Source organism: Oryzias latipes, chromosome 20 (assembly GCF_002234675.1).
Source record: "Oryzias latipes chromosome 20, ASM223467v1".
NCBI classification, from domain to species: Eukaryota; Metazoa; Chordata; class Actinopteri; order Beloniformes; family Adrianichthyidae; genus Oryzias; species Oryzias latipes.
In genome coordinates this window covers 14102276-14122193 of record NC_019878.2, presented here as the reverse complement: position 1 = coordinate 14122193, position 19918 = coordinate 14102276, and the positions used below count along the sequence as shown (strand labels likewise).

General features: G+C 38.0%; 2 protein-coding genes across 8 annotated transcripts in view; one reads left to right on the top strand and one right to left on the bottom strand.

Moving 5' to 3' along the window:
• Window positions 1-4903, bottom strand: part of kiaa1468 (KIAA1468 ortholog) — a 30723-nt gene extending 25820 nt beyond the window's left edge. For 3 of the 7 annotated variants that reach the window (XM_023950055.1, XM_023950058.1, XM_023950059.1), the window contains exons 1-2: window positions 4335-4892; window positions 580-669 (exon numbers count right to left, since the gene is read on the bottom strand). In XM_023950055.1, coding sequence (XP_023805823.1) covers window positions 580-669; window positions 4335-4788 — 544 coding nt within the window. In that variant the 5' untranslated portion in view covers window positions 4789-4892. Of the gene's footprint in view, window positions 1-579; window positions 670-4334 lie in introns of all 7 variants that reach the window. The other 4 variants (XM_023950057.1, XM_023950060.1, XR_002872344.1 and 1 more) reach the window with 3 other exon arrangements.
• A 253-nt stretch (window positions 4904-5156) lies between these two features.
• Window positions 5157-19270, top strand: pign (phosphatidylinositol glycan anchor biosynthesis class N). The gene is made up of 29 exons (XM_023950061.1): window positions 5157-5496; window positions 5865-6121; window positions 6288-6409; window positions 6502-6600; window positions 7578-7684; window positions 7860-7984; window positions 8106-8236; window positions 8318-8437; window positions 9272-9312; window positions 9415-9474; window positions 9583-9675; window positions 9833-9888; window positions 9971-10049; window positions 10326-10508; window positions 10616-10755; window positions 11335-11434; window positions 11582-11674; window positions 12071-12162; window positions 13405-13510; window positions 13609-13717; window positions 13877-13979; window positions 14069-14171; window positions 16833-16919; window positions 17128-17183; window positions 17507-17582; window positions 17892-17965; window positions 18207-18249; window positions 18345-18397; window positions 18513-19270. The coding sequence occupies exons 2-29, from the start codon at window positions 5895-5897 to the stop codon at window positions 18634-18636; spliced, it is 2802 nt and encodes a 933-aa protein (XP_023805829.1). The 5' UTR covers window positions 5157-5496; window positions 5865-5894; the 3' UTR covers window positions 18637-19270.
• The last annotated feature ends 648 nt before the right edge of the window (window positions 19271-19918 follow it).

Genomic DNA, 19918 nt, shown 5'->3' with positions numbered 1-19918 from the left:
AAAGCAATCTAAAAAGAACCCAGAAGGGTTCATATCTACCTTATATGTTGTTATCGTGCCTTACACTAACATAATGTGATACAACAGAGATAGAGGGTGTAGCGAACATCTTTTTGGAGGATGCTGACGAATCCTGTACCAAAAATACCAGCGACCTACTCTGCACTGTGATAACTGACAGGATAAAGTGCAGTCACCACCAGAAAAACTCACTGCAACTGATAAAAAAAACAGGAGCATTGATCAGAGTTTACATTACCACGTTTGAATAATTTGGGGATTTTAACCAAAGACAATATGGAAAAAAATACAAAAAAACGTTTTAAAGTGGAGCTAAATCTTTCCGTCCCCCCTAAGTTCATTTAAATATTCCATTTCTAGGCTGTAGCACCCAAAGAAGCAAGATCCATCATTTTTTAAGCCAATGTATCATTATTGCATGAAAGAAATTGTGTAAAATTCTTCAGTTTTGCATCACATGGCATGATTGTGGACTTTCCTTGTGCGATGATGCCTTTTCTTTAAACATTTCTCTTTTTGCTCTGTGCTTTTCCAGAGGGGGGATTTCATTGGTCTTACCTGCCACCCGTTCGTCTGACTCTCGGTTGCCGTCATCCGAGTAACGCGCAAAGTCCAGGGAGTCCAAGGTGCTGATGCTGCCTGCTCGATCTGAATGAGACCGGGACACAAGGACAATCACAATCAGATCATCAAAAACACTGTCTATTACTGTCCTCGCATGAGAAAGAATCATTTCTTTTTAGTCAAATTAACTGGCAGATTGTTGTTTTTTCCTTTTAGAAAAACAGAATTGCTATCAAATTTTACACTATGGCTCAAAATTATACATATTTGTACTTTGGGCCATATCCCCATCCTCTAAGTAAAGGGGATCATAAGCTTAATGAAAGAACTTAAATGAAGGCAAATGATTTAATTGGGTGACCCTAAAAGGTAAAGAGGATCCAGCCTGATAACAGTTCTATTCCAGCTCCCAACCGGCCTAACAGGAACCTTGTTTAACCTTTGACCACATCAACCTGACTAATAGGAAGAGCCACGCTCATATTTCACTGAACTAGGCTGCCATGGTACATTGGTGGTGTTAATTTCCGTCCCATTGACATTCAAGGATAAAATGGTTTTATGCTCACTAGTATCAAGATGGAGTGAAAAGTCAAGTCAAACTGGTTGGAAAATCTTCTTAGAAAAAGTGAAAAACTAAAAACAAAAGCTGATCTATGAAAACATTTGGAGCCCACCATAGAGCTGTGACGGTGTGGGATTTTTGATCACAGCGGTGAAGAACCAGTGTGTCACAACCACGGTGTCGCAGTTAACCGCACGCCCCGGGATACGAATACAATGGAAATTAATCATTAGAACGCAGTAAATTTGTTATATTTCCTCACGAGACGCCTGCGTGTGTGTAAGAAAAGGGAGCGCGAGCAGCGCAAGAGGGAGTGAAGGAGAACAGTAATAAAAGGTTTCCCCAGAAGCCCTTGAAGTCTGAACACAGGACTAGCAGAAAAAGCAAAGATGAATGTGTTGAATGTGTTTATTATAGTTCCAATCACGCACCATATGCAGAACTTAAAAAAAAAAACGTGCGATGATGCAGTGATAACCTCATCACTGCGTCATCACCACGGTGATGTGGTTATCGTCACACCCCTAGCCCACCAACAGAAAACTTGCATTTTTCGAATGACTTTCAATACATTTTCTGAGGGCTTCTGACAGAAAAAAAAATGTTTTTGTAAATGTCTATGACACATTTAAGATCTACACAAATACATACTAAAGACTTCTTCCTTTCTTCTGATAATAAATACATCTAAATAATATTATAAAGAGTGTGTTGATATCATAATCACATTTTGTAACTGAACCTAATGATTAATCACTCAGTTCTCCAACCTGTAGATATTAAGACGAATATGTTGGAGTGCCTAAAACCTTTTATGCAAAAAATTCTTTTTTTTAATGGTTTTTATGCAAGCATTAAGCGGCAAAACTTTTAGGAACCAGTCCAAAATGGTACACAGTCCTCCTACTATATCATTAATCATCCAATAATGTGATGCACAAAGATAATAGGGTAAAAACAGTCCGTCTTGATTGCACCTTTTCAAAAACAAACATTACATTAGTCTGTATTGCTGATGAGAGGCTAAGCCACTGAAGTCAGTCTACTAATTTTATGCAAAACATAAACAAAAGAGCATGCTACAGGCAAAGGCTGGTCATGATGCCAGCAGCAAAACACACTTTTACACTCACTTTTCTATTTGTTTCTCACTACAGTGTGTAAAGTACATTGCAGCCAAGCTGTCATTAGAAATCAAAAAAGGATTTTTCTTCATTTTTAATTTTCTAGTTGCGTTGTAGAACACAAATCATTTATCAAACCCAAACAAAACCGTGACCCAAAAATGGAGATTTGACGCAAAACGTGGGGATAGTGAGTCATTGCATCATTAATATCATCATAAGGGAATACTAAACTTCTTGTTACTGCATCACTTCATGTGTTACTCCATTGATAACTGCGAGGTTATCATGTGACGGCGAGTCACATCGTGCTACAGAATGGTTCTGATCACATGCTTCAACACTGTCATGTTAAAACAGAGTCTATAGCTTTCCAAAGTAAGAAATACTTAAAATATTTTAGTTGACATGTTTTGTCAAGCATTAATAACAAGCATCTGGCAATTATTCCAGCAGAGCTACATAAATATTTTAGATGCTTGGGAAACTCTTCAAACAGAAAAGAAACCAATCCAGTCACTGTGATCTTGGCAACTAATTAAATAAAGGTGAAAAAACTGTTTGTCCCTTAGGCAATATTTCTTGTAGCTCATAACTTTACTCATGTTTGATTAATATGGATTTTGTTGTAAATTACCTTCCAAAATATCCCAGTTTTAACTATCTTGGCATTCCAGCAGCTATTAAATCAGAAACTCCCACTGGACAACTTTAGTAGTTATGCAGTGGAAATGTCTTCTTCTCTGCAGAGTTGTACAAAAAACACCACAAATATACGCCTAGCACACAGATCAATATTTAATTCTATAGGTTTCATGGGAATGCCAAAGAATCCTACTGAAAAACAACAATCTGTCAGTCGGACTGGTTTTTTTCTAAATCACTCCTGTTCTCTGTCACCGGTTGATTACTTTAAAGTCCCACTCCATCATTTTTTAAACTATTTTAAATGTGGCCTTTTAATTACGATTAAACTGTTTTTAGGCAAAAATTAAAAATAAAATAAAAAATACTTGTCGTGTTCAAAATCATAGTTTCTGCAAAGCAGCAGTAGTTCATCCAAAATTCTCCTACAAGTTTTGGGCGCAGAGTAAGCCTGCCCTCATTTCCCATCAATCCCTTGTTTACACTCTCCCACTAGCTTACAGCCCCTCACACTCCTAACCTTCTGATTTACCAGGATTTGAATAGAGAAACACTAAGAAGTGGAACTTCAATCGAGATTTTCTCTATACATGTCCTCCATTAAGAAAAAAGAATTGCTACAAAAACATGTTAAAAACAGGGTTTTCATTGGAGTGGGTCTTTAAACCCAACCATATGCCATAGCATTGTTTTTGGTTATACTGTGATGCGTGTGACAAACTCTCCCTCACCTGACTACATTGGGGCTGCTTATCCTCTCAAATTCCCATTATAATTTAATTAGTTACATAAAAAATAACAATGCCCATTTCAAGCTGATTTTTAGTTCATTACAATTAAAAACGCAAACTCTGTGGTTTAGCCTCATAATGACCATTTCCATGAGAGGAATGTTACCAGGCCAAAAGGTCATCAAAGGGTAAGTGTGAATATATACACATATCCTTTAAGAGTCAACATATTGATTGTATTATTAGTCATTTATGGATGAATCTAGCTATTTAGGGAACCCCTAAGTTTATGGAATACAGCTAGAAATATGCATATCTGTCGACTTGGGTGTCACTTTGTTTAAACACATATATTTTATAAGTCTCAGTGGATGAATCCACATTTCAAATAGAAGTGTTCTTGCCTAGTCACATTTCATGGATTCTCTGGAGAGCTCCTTTCCATTTGCCATGACAGCTGACCCACAAAACCCGCTGGATGACTGACTGCGGCCCTCAGCAGGGCAGGAGCAGCAAACCGATATCTCAAGATCAATTGACTCCCCCACAGTCAGTGTACAAGCTAATGGTTGCTGCTAGCTGCCTTTGAATTTATTTTATTTTATTTTACTTTTTGTTGTGGTTTTAAGGTTAAGGCCAATATAGAGTGTGGATGATGTACAGGTAGCTGCTAGTGTTACTCACTCAGTGGTCCTCCGGGTCCGAGAACCTGGTCTTTGGCAGGTGGAGTGCCGCCTTGTCGTTCGAAGTTGCCAGGATTGGAGAAATAATCCCTCAGTCGCGGAAGCTCTCTACCTGCTTCCAGCAGTTCAGTGTGAAATTCCAAGGCCGTAAGGATGAATTGGTCCCGTAACAGCTGAGCAGCGATGAGATCTACAGACACCCGCGCCTCGGTGCTGCCTGCCATAGCGGAGGTAGCCGGGGCCGACACAGAGATGCCCTCACCGTTTGGGCTCGTCCGGTTGCTAGACAGCAGGGGCGTCGGGGGCTCAGCTTCTGCAGGTGAAGAAAAAGGATTCCCTGGCGGCGGCCCTGGCGCCCCTTGGCTTGGGCTTCTCTGTGTGTCAACGCTTTCATTTGGACGGCGTTCGGCTTCTTCCTCCGAATCGCTGAGATTGAAGGGATTCACCGACGCCATTTTTTCCCACTGTAAAGATTTTTAGCAATGTAAGCTAGCTAAGCTAATCAGACCCGCTTCTTCCTGAATGGATACATTCAGCTGGCGTTTGCAGCGCAGGGAATGTGGGGCTATGATTGGCTGATTTAGATGGATGTTATCCTGAAGCCCGCCTTCTGAATGGCAGACTAAAACATAATTGGCTACCCCTCAGTCACTAGGCGGGGCACGTTTGACAGCTCGTAGCTTCTGGTTGTGGATGAAGGTTTTTGTAAAATTACTGAAACTACATTTTTATTATAAAATGGGCAGCTTCAAAGAAAACAAAGTTTATATAATGTTATAGTGAAAATCATAAAGACAGAAAACATCTGAGGATAGTGTAGCAGACACACGAGCTTTGCGCATGCGTAAGAAAAACGTCAGTCACAACACGGAAGTGAATGCTCGTGGTACCTGTATTTCTTGAAGTAATCTTATTAGAAAGCGGGGTGGTTGTTGGTTTTTTGCTTAAAGTAGCATGTAAATTGCGCTGATCTTGTACAAGCAACTGAGTAGTAATCTTTATGTTTCGTAAGTTATAGATAATATTCGAAGATGTAATACAAACTAGAAAGTTGGTCAAGATGTTGAATGAAATTTAAGTTAGCAGCTACGTCCTATTCAACTAAACTTAAAAGATAACATGTCCTCGGTTTTGTTATATGAATCAATTAATTCAATATGAAGGTAAGGATATATATGTTGTTGTTTTTTTTTTATTTGGACTCTCAATAGTTTTTTTTAAGTGCAGTTTTTCTCCCTAAGTGGTTGATGCCACTTAAGAGCACAGTAGGAAAATCTAGTGCGTCGTTTTAAATTTGGACACTGACATATGGTGAACAGATTAGTGATGTCCTTAAGCAGCCTTTCAATAGAACAGTAGCTCAACTTGATCTAACTTCTTAATCTGCTATCGAAAGCCATAATGTTTGATGTCCTACTTTTGATAACTGCACTTTTATTTTCTCGAAAAGTTTCTGTCCTTTTGTTTAGGTTCTTAATGTTGTTTTTTGTCCTCAATGTCAAGTAATCTCACTGCTGTTTCTGGGATCCAGTGTTCAGTACGCCATTGATTGATAGTCAAGATGAGAGTGATCACCTTTTTCATCGTGGGACTGACGGTCCACGTGGTCTTCTTCCTATCCATCTTTGACATCTACTTCACATCTCCCCTGGTTCACGGCATGACGCCCCAGTCCACTCAAATGAATCCTCCTGCCTCCAGACTAGTTCTCGTGGTTGCAGATGGTCTCAGAGCCGACAGTCTTTTCACCCTGCTTCCTAACGGTTCATCGAGAACGCCGTACCTCAGGTTAGGAAACTGAATGAATGTGTATGGATTATTTGAGGTTGGGTTCATTTGTACACCCTTTAATCGTGCAAGTGTAGCTGTTCTGCTCTGTTGTTTGTTATTCTTAAATTTCCTAACCCCTTTTCATGAGCATATGCAAGTTAAAATGTATGTTTTTCACTAACAGGAGGGTAATAGAGGAGAATGGTACATGGGGTGTATCACATACACGTGTGCCGACTGAGTCTCGGCCTGGTCATGTTGCGCTGATTGCAGGATTTTACGAGGATGTCAGTGCAGTTGCTAAAGGTAGGTGTATGCTGACATTTATTGACAGAATATTAGTATGATTAAAAACTAGTAAGAGAGTGCATTCTCATGTCCTCATACATGTGTCTCAGGATGGAAGGAGAATCCTGTGGAGTTTGATTCAGTGTTCAATGAGAGCAGACACACTTGGTGTTGGGGAAGCCCCGATATCTTGCCAATGTTTGCAAAAGGTACAGACACACAATCATGCTTTCACAGTCACAGTCACATAGGGCCTAAATATCTTTAATTGAAACACATTATAAAGATTTATGAACCTGATTTATGCTCCAATATTTTACGACCCTTTATGCTCAAAAAATAGATAGATAGATAGATAGATAGATAGTCTTTATTGTCATTGCAACATTGTACAACGAGATTAAGGTGCAAAAATAGTCTGTTGCAGGAAAACTTGCTTGACATAAATGATTGTATCAAATGTCAAATACAGATTTTAAAAATCTCTATTGTCAGCCCTTCTTTTTTTATTGGGATTTCTTTTTATTTTCACTTTTTTACTTCTTTATTCTTTATATATTTATCACTTCTATTGTTTGTTTTTGTATTGAAACAAAAATCCCAGCCAATAGAGTGCCAGATGTGTTTGATTGTGCCTTTTCATACTTTCTTTCATACTTTTCAGTATAACACAGTAGTGTTATATTTCAAATAAAAACGTGATTTATTCAACCTCACTTCAGTTTTCTTTATGTGGGGCTGATTAGTATAAAAATAGGTTGTATTTTTTTCCCCCAAAACAGTTTTACAGAGAGGTTGGTTTAATGATACTTTCACAAAAAAAACATTGAATGCTTTGGACTATATTCATTTAAAATTTTACTGGAAATGTTGTGCGACAAACCTGGCTGGGACCTTTCTGTTTGGAGTTTTTATGTTCTCCTCATGCATATGAGGATTTTCTCCAGGGCACGTTTGCTACCTACCACAGTCCAAAAACGTGCTTCATAGGTTAACTGGTGACTCTTAATTTGTCCCTACCTGTGAGACCCTGTAACAGACTGGCGATCTGTTCAGGATATATACTGCTTTCGCCCAACAGTAGCTGGGTTGGCTCCAGCAGTCCCGTGACCTTGAAGGGGATATGCATGGATGAAAATATTGCTGAATGACACAAAACCTCATTTCCTGTTATTGGCTCTTTCAGGTGCCAGTGGAGACCATGTGTATACTCACACATACCCAGCAGTGGAGGAGGACTTTGCTTCCACAGATGCTTCTAGACTGGACAGCTGGGTGTTCACTCAAGTCAAAGTATTTTTTTTTATTTTATTTTAACAAATATGTTCTGATTGGTTTGTTAATAATATTTGACTAATTAGTAATACAAAAAAAAACACTTCAATATTGCTTAATGAAGCTGTTTTGGAAAATGTGTTTGCACTCCTATTTTCCTGAAATGAATGAAGCCACATTTTCCTTTTTAAAGTCTTTATTTGAGTCTGCAAAGTCCAACTCTACACTGAAAGCCAGTCTGCTTATGGATAAGAATATATTCTTCCTGCATTTGCTGGGCATTGACACAAATGGACACGCTCACAGACCCATGTCCGAGTAAGTGCCCTGCATGGACTTGCATGTTTCTTGCCTTTTTTTGCATTTAGTATCGTTTACAGTTCCCAGTAACAACAACATTTATCAAAGATCTCACATTTTGCATTTGACGTCTATGCAGGGAGTACCTAAACAACATTGGCCTGGTGGATAAGGGTATAGCTGAGCTTGTGCCCGTCATGGAGGAGTTCTTTGGTCATGATGGCAGAACAGCATATGTGTTTACCTCTGATCATGGCATGACCAACTGGGGTAAGATTTTTCTGTGTGCTTGAAAAAAAAAAGCATTGATCAATACTTGAATTTTGGCATTTTCTGAACACATTCCTCCAGGTTCCCACGGTGCAGGCCACCCATCTGAAACACTAACCCCTTTAGTGGTGTGGGGTGCTGGCGTCAATGTGGCCCAGAGAGTCACAGAACCCCAATCCTATGAGGATCATTTTCTTCAAGGTATAGTAGAGTCATTGTAAACAGCACCTTTACTTTTCATTCAATCAAACTTTATTTATAAAAAAAAAGCACTTTTCATGTGTCGCAGTTCAAAACGTTTACAATTAAAAATAAACAGATGACAAAATACAAAAAAGAGAAAAAAGTAAAACCAGCCCACCTGCTCTCCCCTCCGTTCAAACACACACCCCCATGACCCCACACACAATGCATACAGGCACGAAAAAAATGACTATAATTAAAAAAGAGACGTAGGGCTTGGCTCTGCTGTGAGGGAACAGTACATCAGGAATCTCTCCTACGAGGAATCACCTCATCCACAGAACAGCGCCCATCCACCCTGGACAGCAACAAGGTCCAGTCCACAGCCGTGAGGCTAAAATGTTAGACCCCGCCGCCCCAGCAAGGCCGAGCAACGCAACAACAACCCCAGACTAAACCGGCGAGCCCTGGTATAAAAGACCCCCATATGGGAACACTGGGGCTAAAATCATAAGTTAAAAATAGACACATAAAATATATTTAAATATATAAAAGAAAAAGTAATTAGGCAAGCTATTCCAGGGGCGACGACCATAACAGTAGAATGAAGCCTCACCAAAAGTTTTGTTTCTCATCTTAGGAACAACTAAAGGGTCGGCACTGGAGGACAGCGAGGGCTCGAACTTTAAAAGAAAATAATTGAGATAAGAAGGCGCAAGACCAATAAAACATTTATAAACCATTCAAATAATCTCAAAATCAGTCCCGAAACGAAAAGGATAGATTGGCACAAACTGTTAATAAATGAAGCTAACCAGTTGCAGTGACCTTTTTGACCTGTTCTTTTCTCAGAATGGAAATTGGAGCACATCCGTAGAGTTGATGTCAATCAGGTAAGAAATTCCAGTGAGACCCATGTTGTCATCATGAATCCCACACGTCCAAACATGTTTGTCACCTGTCAAGCTTAAATTTCACCTTTTTTTCTTTTTCAGGCAGACATTGCTCCACTAATGGCTTCTCTTGTTGGTGTACCTATTCCTGTTAACTCTGTGGTAAGTTTCTGAATATGTTGACAGTAAAGAAAATATTTCCATTTGCTGTGGTTTGAGCTCACCACAGGTTCGAAAAAAGAAAAATTCCTTCTCATTTTGTGTGTGCAGGGTGTTTTACCTATCCTCTACCTCAACAATAGTGGTCAGTTCAAGGCAGAAAGCATGTACACTAATGCGATTCAGGTTCTGGAGCAATTCAAGGTATGATAGCAGGGATCTTTTGCTACACAGTCACTATTCTACTTAAACAACTGGGGGGAAAAACAGCTGGATGTTCGTGTGACTTAACAGCTAATAATTACATTAATAATATTCACAGCATCATACTGCGGCTGAGCTTTTTTTTTTCTTTTTGCAGATAAAAATGACGCAGAAAAAGGAAACAACACTGTCTTTTTTCTTCACACCCTTCAAGTATGCTTAATGTACTTCATAAGAAAAGACAATTAGCCAATTTTACCCTTACCTGCAATGCTTTGTTCCTTTGTTTATGCAGGCAGCTAACTGAGTCCAAACAAGCTGAAATCACCCACAAGGCGCGAATACTGATTCAGCTTGAGAAATACAACGAAGCTGTAAGTATTACGGGAAAGACGTTGCTGGAACACGAATATTCGAGCCAAATATAGATTTCTTGTAGAGACTGGTGAATATTACGTATGGTTTAAGGTGCAGCTTAAAGCTTTATTGACTAATCACTTGGCTCCATCCATTATTTTTTTGTGCAGCAACAGGCTTTCAAAAGGAAGGAACTGATGTTCTCTTTGTTTTTATTCATAATCCATTTCCAACATTTCATTTCTGCTTTTGCCAGAGATTTATTACCCTTTTTCTTTTGTTTATCCTGCCAGATTTCCCTGTGCCAGTCGCTGATATCCCTCTCTCTGGAAGGCCTCCTCTACTATCACACCTACGACAGGTTCTTTCTGGGTTGCAGTGTGGTGCTGGGATTCGTTGGCTGGACCTCATATGTTATCCTAGTCATACTAAAGACTCACGCCAGCCTCAACAGACATCCTCACTTCTCAAAACAGGTTGGAGGACCATTTTGTAATTCCCTTTGACAGTGCTTCTTCCACATCAACAGGTTCGTGAAACGGGATTTTCTTGTTAAGGTGGTATTTTTGCTCTCTGTGTTCAGAGATCCAGTCGCACTGTGGCCAAACTGTGCATGTGTGTGGCAGTGATGATCACAGCGTTCCTGCTCATCCAAAGAAGTCCAGTCACCTACTATATTTACTGTCTGCTGCCTGTGCCTGTTTGGTTTTTTGTTTATAAAGAGTAAGTAATAGGCAAACACATGGAGATATATATATATATATATATATATATAATATATATATATATATATATATATATATATATATATATATATATATATATATATATATTATATGATAAAAGAGCAGCCCATAGATCCTGTTTGCACAGCCTGTATTGAGTTATAACCATTTATTATTACTTCCCTCATGAGCTCAACATGCAGCATTGCTAATCTTTTTTACAAATTTATTACTTATTACAATCTTGCATTTTTTTCCTATCTCTGCAGAACTGATTTTGGTTTACGATGACACGAATAATAACATTTAAATCATAAAAAAAACAAAAGAATTGTGGGGTTCTGTATAGATTTTTTTAAGTGGGAGCCATGATATTAAAACGCATCCTAAGAAAATAGAGGCAGGTAACAGCAGGCTTTTCAGGCTTAGGTGTGGTAAAATGTCAATGAGCCTCCAGGGTGGTGTTGCAACCATTCATATTTGCCCAGAGCAAAGTGTACCCTATACTTCTATGAACGTTTTTTTTTTAAATCTTTGATCTCCCTTTTTCAATTTTTTTTTTTTTTTTCTAATTTAGGTCTGGAGCTCTCAAAGATCTCGTTCGATCAATCCCCTCTCTACCATTATGGAAATGCTTAGGGTATTTCGTTTTGGTGACATTTGGCATCGAGTTGCTGGTAGGTGATTAAGTCTGTTCATCCAGCTCTTGCTTTCTGTGAAATTTGCTTCTGTGAAGTAAAAATGTAAAACAAGCATCTTTTTGTATTCGTTTTTGGTTGCGGTATCATGGTTCTTATGCTGTTCTTTCTCTCTGCTGCCCCCAGGTGGTGAGCTTCTTTAACCGCGCCGTGCTGACTGTAGGACTGGGTGTCCTCTCCTTGTGGCCAATTTTGACCGGACTTTTTACCAAAGCAAAGGTAGCAGTGCAAGAAACTATATTCCTGCAGGAACACAAAATAAAGAAAAATTATATTGATTTGAATATAATTTGATTTAATTTAAAAAAAGGTTATTTAGGGTAAACTGGATTTTCTTTAAATACATTTAAAAACCTTGCATTTTATGTGAGTTGTATATTTAAATATGCCCTGAATCATCATATAAGCAGTTGTAAGAACACAATTCCATCAATTTTATCCAATTATTACTTTCAAAATTCTAAAAGCTGCCACAGCAACAAAGCTGTTGAAGCTTTCAAATGCATTTTAAAGGAACTTTAAACGGCTGTGAAAGCTATAATTTGTGTTGTGTTTGTTGGCTCTCAAATGCTAACAATCTAATTTACAAGTTGCTTTTCTCTTGTTTTTGAGCAGTTTCGTTCTCTGAGCTGGTTTCTGGGGTGTCTGTGCTTGTCAGCTTTCCCCCTGATGCCTGTCGTGGGTAGAGAGCCTAACCTGCATCTGGTGTGAGTACTTCCTTCATTTGCCTATTCTAGTCGTCATGGTAAGCAGTTTCCCCCTCAGCATCACTCACTTCCATACAGTTACATCATTTTACTTTAGAAATTGGTCAATCTCAAACCCCATAAGACCAAGGGTAATTCTGTTCAGCGAAAATTTGATGGATGTGGTATGAATCAAAAATGATTATTTAGAACAAATATATGTCTGATTCCACTTTACATCCAAGGTGGCTAAGCTGTTTTAGGATACATAGCCGTGGGTTATTATAGAAATAAATATAAAAATCAACTTACATGGATTCTAATGTTTATTTACATTGTTGGTTTAAGAAGGTTGGTTGAATAAACCGATATATAACCAGTAACAGCCGCACCTGCTGCCCAGAAGTTGAATTTAATCACAAATCATCAATTTTAAGTTTAATATGCTAAAAATAAACCCAGTCAATAGTTTCCAAGCTCATAAATCTAATCACACTTGTTAGCGAGAAGCCAATTATTGGAACCAGGGTGTCGTGGTGTCATGGAAGCAACAATTTATCACACTACATCAAAGCATTCATCTTGTTTTACAAGTTTGAATTGAAAATGTAATTATTCATAAGAAGATTATCCATATTTGTGTATATTTATCACATGTTTGAAGAAAATCACACCGATTCTAAGCTTTAATTTTGTAGCATTTGAAGATTTTGACCCAATCATAAGAAGCATTTGTACTTTTTTTTTTTTTATTATGACCATGACACTGCCATCACTACATTTTTTTCTGTTAGCATGATGTTCTCAAGATGAGATGAGATGCATTCTTTCATTGGCAATGAAAGTTCGGTTAACTTGTCAGATCAACATAGAGTGACTGAAGCTGCCGTCAAAAAACACTCGGAACTAAAGTTTGTGAAGACAAAGCAAAAGTTTCTTCTCATGCTTGCTGAAAACAATACACTTCCAAAAGTAATAATAAGGAAAGGAAGAGGGTTTATTTTATATATACTGGCCTAAACTCTTGTCTGAGTTAATCTGCACAAATAACAAAAATAAACTAATTTTTGCCTATAACTTCAAGTGTGTTTTTGTCAAAAGTGAGATAAAGCTTTGTTTTTTTTTCTGGGAAGGACCAGCTTTTTCATTAGGGTGCTTTTATTTGAGCCAATGATGAAGGTGAGAGCTTGGAAAAAACCTGATTACCAGCTGTAGTTTACACATCACTTTGACATGAAGTAACAGCTGTGTGTGTTTGCTCAGCACCGGCGGAGGTCTGCTCACCCTTTTCTCTTCAGCCTGCTTCTTCTGGTCATCACGGCAGAGGACACCGCTGCAGTTTAGAGACGGACGGCAGTTTTTTGCTCAGGTAAAAACGAGCGCCGTATCGTGTTAAAGTGCTGTTGTGGATCCTCCATTGCTGTTGCGAAAAACCTTAGCGTGATTTTTTTTCTTAAAACCCCACAGATGCTGCTTGTGGCGGTGTGTGCATGCGTGCCGACTTTCACGCACTCCAGCCTGCAACAGAAGCGGGGCCTTCCTCTTCTTAACCAAATCATCAGCTGGAGCACTTTAGGTAGGTAGGTGGGTAACCCAGTAAAAATTCCACTGTAGGTTGAATTCAAATTCTTAAAGAAAATCCCTTATTGCTTCAAAAAAAAAAAAAAGATGTAGAATTTAAAACAAATTTTTACTTTGACACATCTTGTTTTTTTTTTGTGTTTTTTTTTTCTAGGTTCTTCAATATGTGTTCCATTGCTGAGCTCATCACGTCTTTTCCATCGTCTTCTCAGCATATTTTTGTCTCTCACGTCCACATACCTTTTGCTTAGTACTGGGTGAGACAAGACACATCATGCAGAGACATCAATATTTAAAATTAGGCTTGTTAGAGAGTTTTCCACTGTGTTTATCTTTTTCTACCTAGGTCAGAGGCCTTGTTCCCTCCTGTGTTATCTTGGTTAATGTTTGCATGGATCAACATTGAACAGGAGGCTTTGCTCGCTCAAGGCGTCTCTGGCAGGCTAGAGGTAAAGTAGATCTGCTGTCTTTAAATTATAACTGGTTTTATGAAGATATCATTAGTTCACCCTCAATGAATCATTCCAAGATACAGTACACATTTTTTTCTATTTTTGTTTTAAGAGTTCCCTCGCCTAATCCTTTAAAACAAAACAGCTAAGGGACATGACAAATATAAAATTTGCTCAGAAATCAGACTTGAGGATGACAAGTCCAGCTATCAAGAGAATTTCTTTGTTTGTTTTTTTTATTCTTTGCCCTGCCCTGAATGGCACCCCCTAACAATAAGTAGTTTATTTAAATTAAATCAAATTTTATTTAAAAAAAAAAAAGAACTTCTCATACTTTATGCAGCCTGAAGCACTTTACAATTAAAAGCAAAAGAAGCGAACTGCATGGAGGGCACCAGCCCTCAAAGTCTGAAGTTTGGTTTGTAGTATGGTTTGTAGTATACATGCTATACAGTGGGACAAAAAAGTATTTAGCCATCCACCAATCGTGTAGGTTAAAAAGATGAGAAGTACATATATCTCATAATAGGTATACATTCCGTATGTGAGACAAAATGAGAAAATAATACAGAAAATCACATTGTCTGATTTTTAAAGAATTAATTTTCAAATTATGGTGGTAAAAAAAAGTATTTGGTCACCTACAAAAAAGCACGATTTCTGGCTCTCACAAACCAGTAACTTCCTCTGTGAGAGGATCCTCTGTCCTCCACTCATTACCTGTATTAATGGCACCTGTTTGAACTTATCTATAAAAAAGACACCTGTCCACAACCTCAAACAGTCACACTCCAAACTCGACCATGACCAAGACCAAAGAGCTGTCTGAGGACACCGGAAACTAAATTGTTGACCTGCTCCAGCCTGGGAAGACTGAATCTACAGTAGGTAAGCAGGTTGGTGAGAAGTGGGAGCAATTATTGGGAAATGGAAGACATACAAGACCACTGATAATCTCCCTTCATCAGGGGCACCCCGCAAGATCTCCCCCCGTAGGGTCAAAATGATCACAAGAACAGTGAGCAAAAATCCCAGAACCACATAGGATGACTTTGTGAATGACCTGCAGAGAGCTGGGGCTAAAGTAACAAAGGCTACCATCAGTGACACACTACGCCGCCAGTGACTCAAGTCCTGGAGTGCCAGATGTGTCCTCCTGCTAAAACCAATAAATGTGCAGGCCCGTCTAAAGTTTGCTAGAGAGCAGTTGGATGATCCAGAATATGATTGGGAGAATGTCCTATGGGCAGATGAAACCAAAATAGAACTTTTTGGTAAGGAGGAGAAAGAATGCTGAGTTGGATCCAAAGAACACCACACGTACTGTAAAGCATGGGGGTGGAAACATCATGCTTTGCGGCCGTCTTTCAGCAAAGAGACTAGGACTTCAGACCATGTAAAAGAAAGAATAAATGGAGCCATGCATCATCAGATTTTGAGTTAAAACCTCCTTCCGTCAGAAAGGGCATTGAAGATGAAACATGGATGTGTCTTACAGCATGACAACGACAATGACAACCAACACTCTGCCTGGGTAACAAAGAAGTGGTTTCATAAGAAGCATTTCAAGGTCCTGGAGTGGCCTAGCCAGTCTCCAAATCTCACTCCCAGAGCAAATCGTTCAAGAGAGTTGAAAGTCTGTTTTGCCCAGCGACAGCCCCAAAATATCACTGCTCCAGAGGAGATCTGCATGGAACTTTTGAAGACTTACAGTAAATGTTTGACTGCTGTCATTGCCAACAAAGAGTATAAAACAAAGTATTGAGTTGAACTTTTGTTATTGACCAAATAATTATTTCCACCATAATTTACAAATGAACCCTTTAAGAATCAGACAATGGAATTTTCTGGATTTCTTTTCTCATTTTGTGAGGAAAATTACAGGCCTTCATGAACTTCAAAAATAACTTCACATGAACTACTTATTGTTAATGGACTTACACCATTTTTTCCTAAAAGCCCTACAAATCATTTCAGTATTTACCGTTGCTAACAGAAAATATCAAGATGAAAGTACAATGTAAAGAAATAAACCCTGATTCTCTGAAACATGACTAAGGTATTTTTGGGGACAGTGCACAGAGGCGTGTTCCCATGGTGACATACTGAAACAAATGTTGAAAGAGAACCCTCAGCTCTGTGCAATTTTTTTAAAGAAAAAAACCCTCCACTCCATTTACTTATAAAACCTAAACAGAAGCAGCGCTGCACTATTCTACTCCCAAAGATCTACCACATCCTGCCTGTTTTCCAGCGCTCCCTGCTATTCCTGCTGCTGATTACCTGGATCAGGTGTGTTTTGTCAATCACATTGAGGAGGGTAAGCTAGCTAACAGAAAGCAGTGCAGAGAGAACTAGAAAACAGGCAGATGGCAAAAGGACCAAGATTGGGCAGGCCTGCATTAAGGCAACCAACAAACACTAGGGGAGTTTTGAAAAGATGTCACTGAACACAAATCCAATCCAAATATAAGAAGAAGAAGAATACATTTAACTTGTAGAAAATGATGGTCTTCTGATCAACCTATATATGCTAAGTTAAGGCAATGTAAGCTATTTTTTTATTTTTTCCCTTGGGTTTTACACCCCTACTGTCATACTGAGATACTTTGCATTTGTATTGAGTTTTAAATGCCTGTGTGCCTCATTTTCTTGCAGTTGTCCACCATCGACTTCTCAGCAAACATTGACATCAGCAAGATCCGACAACTGAAACTGGATGACATTCGAAGATCATATTTTTTTGTATCCTGTTTCCCATGAATTTCAGCAGAACTGACGGCCGTTGCAAAGTCATAAAGAAAATACAGAAACACAGCAGTAATGCTGCCGCTGTTACATTTTGTAGAGTTACAGGATATTTGAGGGATTATTAGTTTAATTGCCTTTATTTAAAATGCATAAAATCACAAAAAACACTTAATGTATTTCCTTGACTCCACATTTTGTGCAGGTGTTTTTTATAATTACAGCTTTCTTTGGTACAGGAAACATAGCCTCCATTAACAGGTATGCTTTAAAGTGAACCATTTCTTTATTGGCATGGGGAAAGGATGAAGGGAGGAAGTTCTGTTTTCGATACGCAGGGGTTTCAAATGGTTGCACTTAAACAAATCTGTCTGACCGACATCCTTTTTTTTTTAAAGACATGCAGTGCATCACATAAAAGAAGACAGTAAATCAATTTTAGTCTTCTGTGTTGTTTATTTTTTGTGAATTATGTACTCTAGTTTCTGTTCATATTGCACATTCCTGCTAAAAACATAATTGGATTAGTTAAAACAGTTTTCTTTGTGATAACTAATTGTGTTTCTGTTTTTCTTTTTGTCTAGTTTTGATCCAGCTTCTGTTTATTGCTTCTTGACTGTTTTCAATCCTTTTATAATGGGAGGTCTAATGATGTGGAAGGTACTGCACTTGAAAATGTTTCCTTTTATAGCAAACACTGTATTTACTTAAAGGAGAAGTTGTATTTCCTGCCTTGCCACTCAATTCCTATAATGCTGTCTGACTTAAAATCAGTTTAAAAAAGATATAAGCCTTTAACTTAAACTCCTGTTTGACGATTGTGTACCTTGTTGAAGGTTTTCAACAAAATGTATTCAGTATTTATTTATTTTCATTATGACTGACACAGAAATTTGTCTTTTTATATCAAAACTTTATTAAAGCACACTTATTCATGAAATCAATACTTTATGTTGTATATTCTTGCAGGTCATCATACCATTCATCATAGTAATGTGTACATTTGAGAGCATTCAAGTTGCAACACAGCTCTCATCAAGAAGGTAAGCTCTTATCCCCCTACTAAAATGCAATTGCAAAAAATAGTCTTTTTTTTTTTTACTTGTACTATTTTAGTTTGTTCAACTACATGCAGACCATGAAACATTAGTCATCTTAAATAAGTAAATTATTTAGCATGAAAAAAGAAGAAAACAGTGAAGATGATGTAAATCCTTTGTCCATGCAAGCATGCGGATGTAGGATTTTATTGCCATTCTAATGATATCTACTTTTTCTTTCCAGTTTGTTTCTCATTGTCCTTGTTATCAGCGATGTAATGGCTCTGGTAAAAAAACAAAATCCCAGAATTTTTTTTTTTTTTTTAATTGGTTTTACTGATGACATCAAATGTAAATTTAATTCAGTTCTTCTTATCCTCAGCATTTTTTCTTCATGGTGCAGGACTATGGCAGCTGGTTGGACATTGGCACCAGGTAAATTGGGATATTATCTAGTTTTTGCATGATATAACAAACACTAGTCCTTTTTTTAGGCTTGGGTTCTAATTGAAACCGTGTTTGCTCAATGACCTGCCTCTGTCTGTTGCAGTATCAGCCACTATGTAATAGTGATGTCAATGACGATCTTCTTGATGCTTCTCAGTGTGGTCACACATATTCTCACCTCAAAGCGACTAACCTTGTGTGCAAGCCCCAAAATGCACTTCCCTTAAGCGTGTTTGCAATTCAAATTATATTTCCAAATGGTTGTTGTTTTTTCAAGTTGCTGCATATGTGAGTTACTGTTTACTTCATGGCTATATGCTGTAGTTGAAAAACCCTTCTTACTGAAGTGGGTCAATGCTTTTGCATAATCCCATTTTCACTGAAGTCATTTGTATCCGTTTTAAGCACATCTTTGTATTAATCTTAATGACTTTTCTAATGACTGTGTCTTTAGGTTGCAAATTTGATAAAGGGTGACTATAACTTTTTTACTGCTTATATATATTTATTTCCTGGTAACATTTTTTTTTACTGTAGAAGGTGAAGGGTTGCTGTACTGATCTACTGTCTTGTAAATTACTAATAAAAATTTAGGATCATAGTGGAAGATTTATGTCTGCTATAATCCACTTTTTACACTACAACTGATATAGGAAATGTTGTGGTATTGGGTTAAAACCACCATTTGCAAATACGACTCCTGATGCAAGGACAAAAAATTGTTTGCACCCCCTTAAAAATGAGGAAGATTTGTTGTACATTAGACCTCACTGGCGCACAGTGCTATAAACTGGGTTTATGTTTTTCAAGCTACCAAAATGTAATTTTTTAAAATAAAGCAGATTTTCTAGCAAACTTTTATTCGTCTTGTTGTTTTCTACTTCTCTTGGTAAATGGTTAGCACACTGAAGCTGGGAATCACTGGACCTTTTTTGTAGGAAAATTATTAAATGACACTATCACTTGTTCATTTACTGCTGGAAGTTTCCAAAATTGTGATTCTCGCTGTGGCGGTGAACTTTGCATGTCCTGCCCGAGTTAAAAGCATTATTCCTTGTCTGTGTGTGCCCTTTTCACGCCTCCAGGTGTATTTTTACCTGACAATGACATCATAGATGAACAAAATCCCTTTTTGCATATCGGAAAAAAGAAGGGGGAAGATACGGAATGAAAAGAAGAAGTAAAAAAGAAAAAAAAGCCGATTAATGCCAAACCAGACTGGACCTTATGTTTACCTTTCAAATGGTTGCTACATGACGATGAGTTTGGAGCAGGTTTGATGCATATTTACATCAATAGGCACCAAATGGTTAAGATATAGCATTAGATAATTCATAGAAAAATATCAAAAAGATAAAAAATACACACAAAAAACTTAGCCTTTAAAGTATGGATACATAGTCTGTTTCCTGCAACCCCTTCAATTTGATCTGAAGACAAAAAAAACTGCAGCTACTACTTTAACCCTTGTGCTATCTTACATTGACGTGTTCTCCCTACCATGACAAA

Excerpts from the sequence above, each read along its gene's own strand:
- pign (XM_023950061.1), top strand. The coding sequence starts at position 5,895 with ATGAGAGTGATCACCTTTTTCATCGTGGGACTGACGGTCCACGTGGTC. Across the intron at positions 9,889-9,970 it reads TTTTTCTTCACACCCTTCAA|GCAGCTAACTGAGTCCAAAC; the intron begins GTATGCTTAATG and ends TTGTTTATGCAG. Across the intron at positions 18,398-18,512 it reads TGGTTGGACATTGGCACCAG|TATCAGCCACTATGTAATAG; the intron begins GTAAATTGGGAT and ends TGTCTGTTGCAG.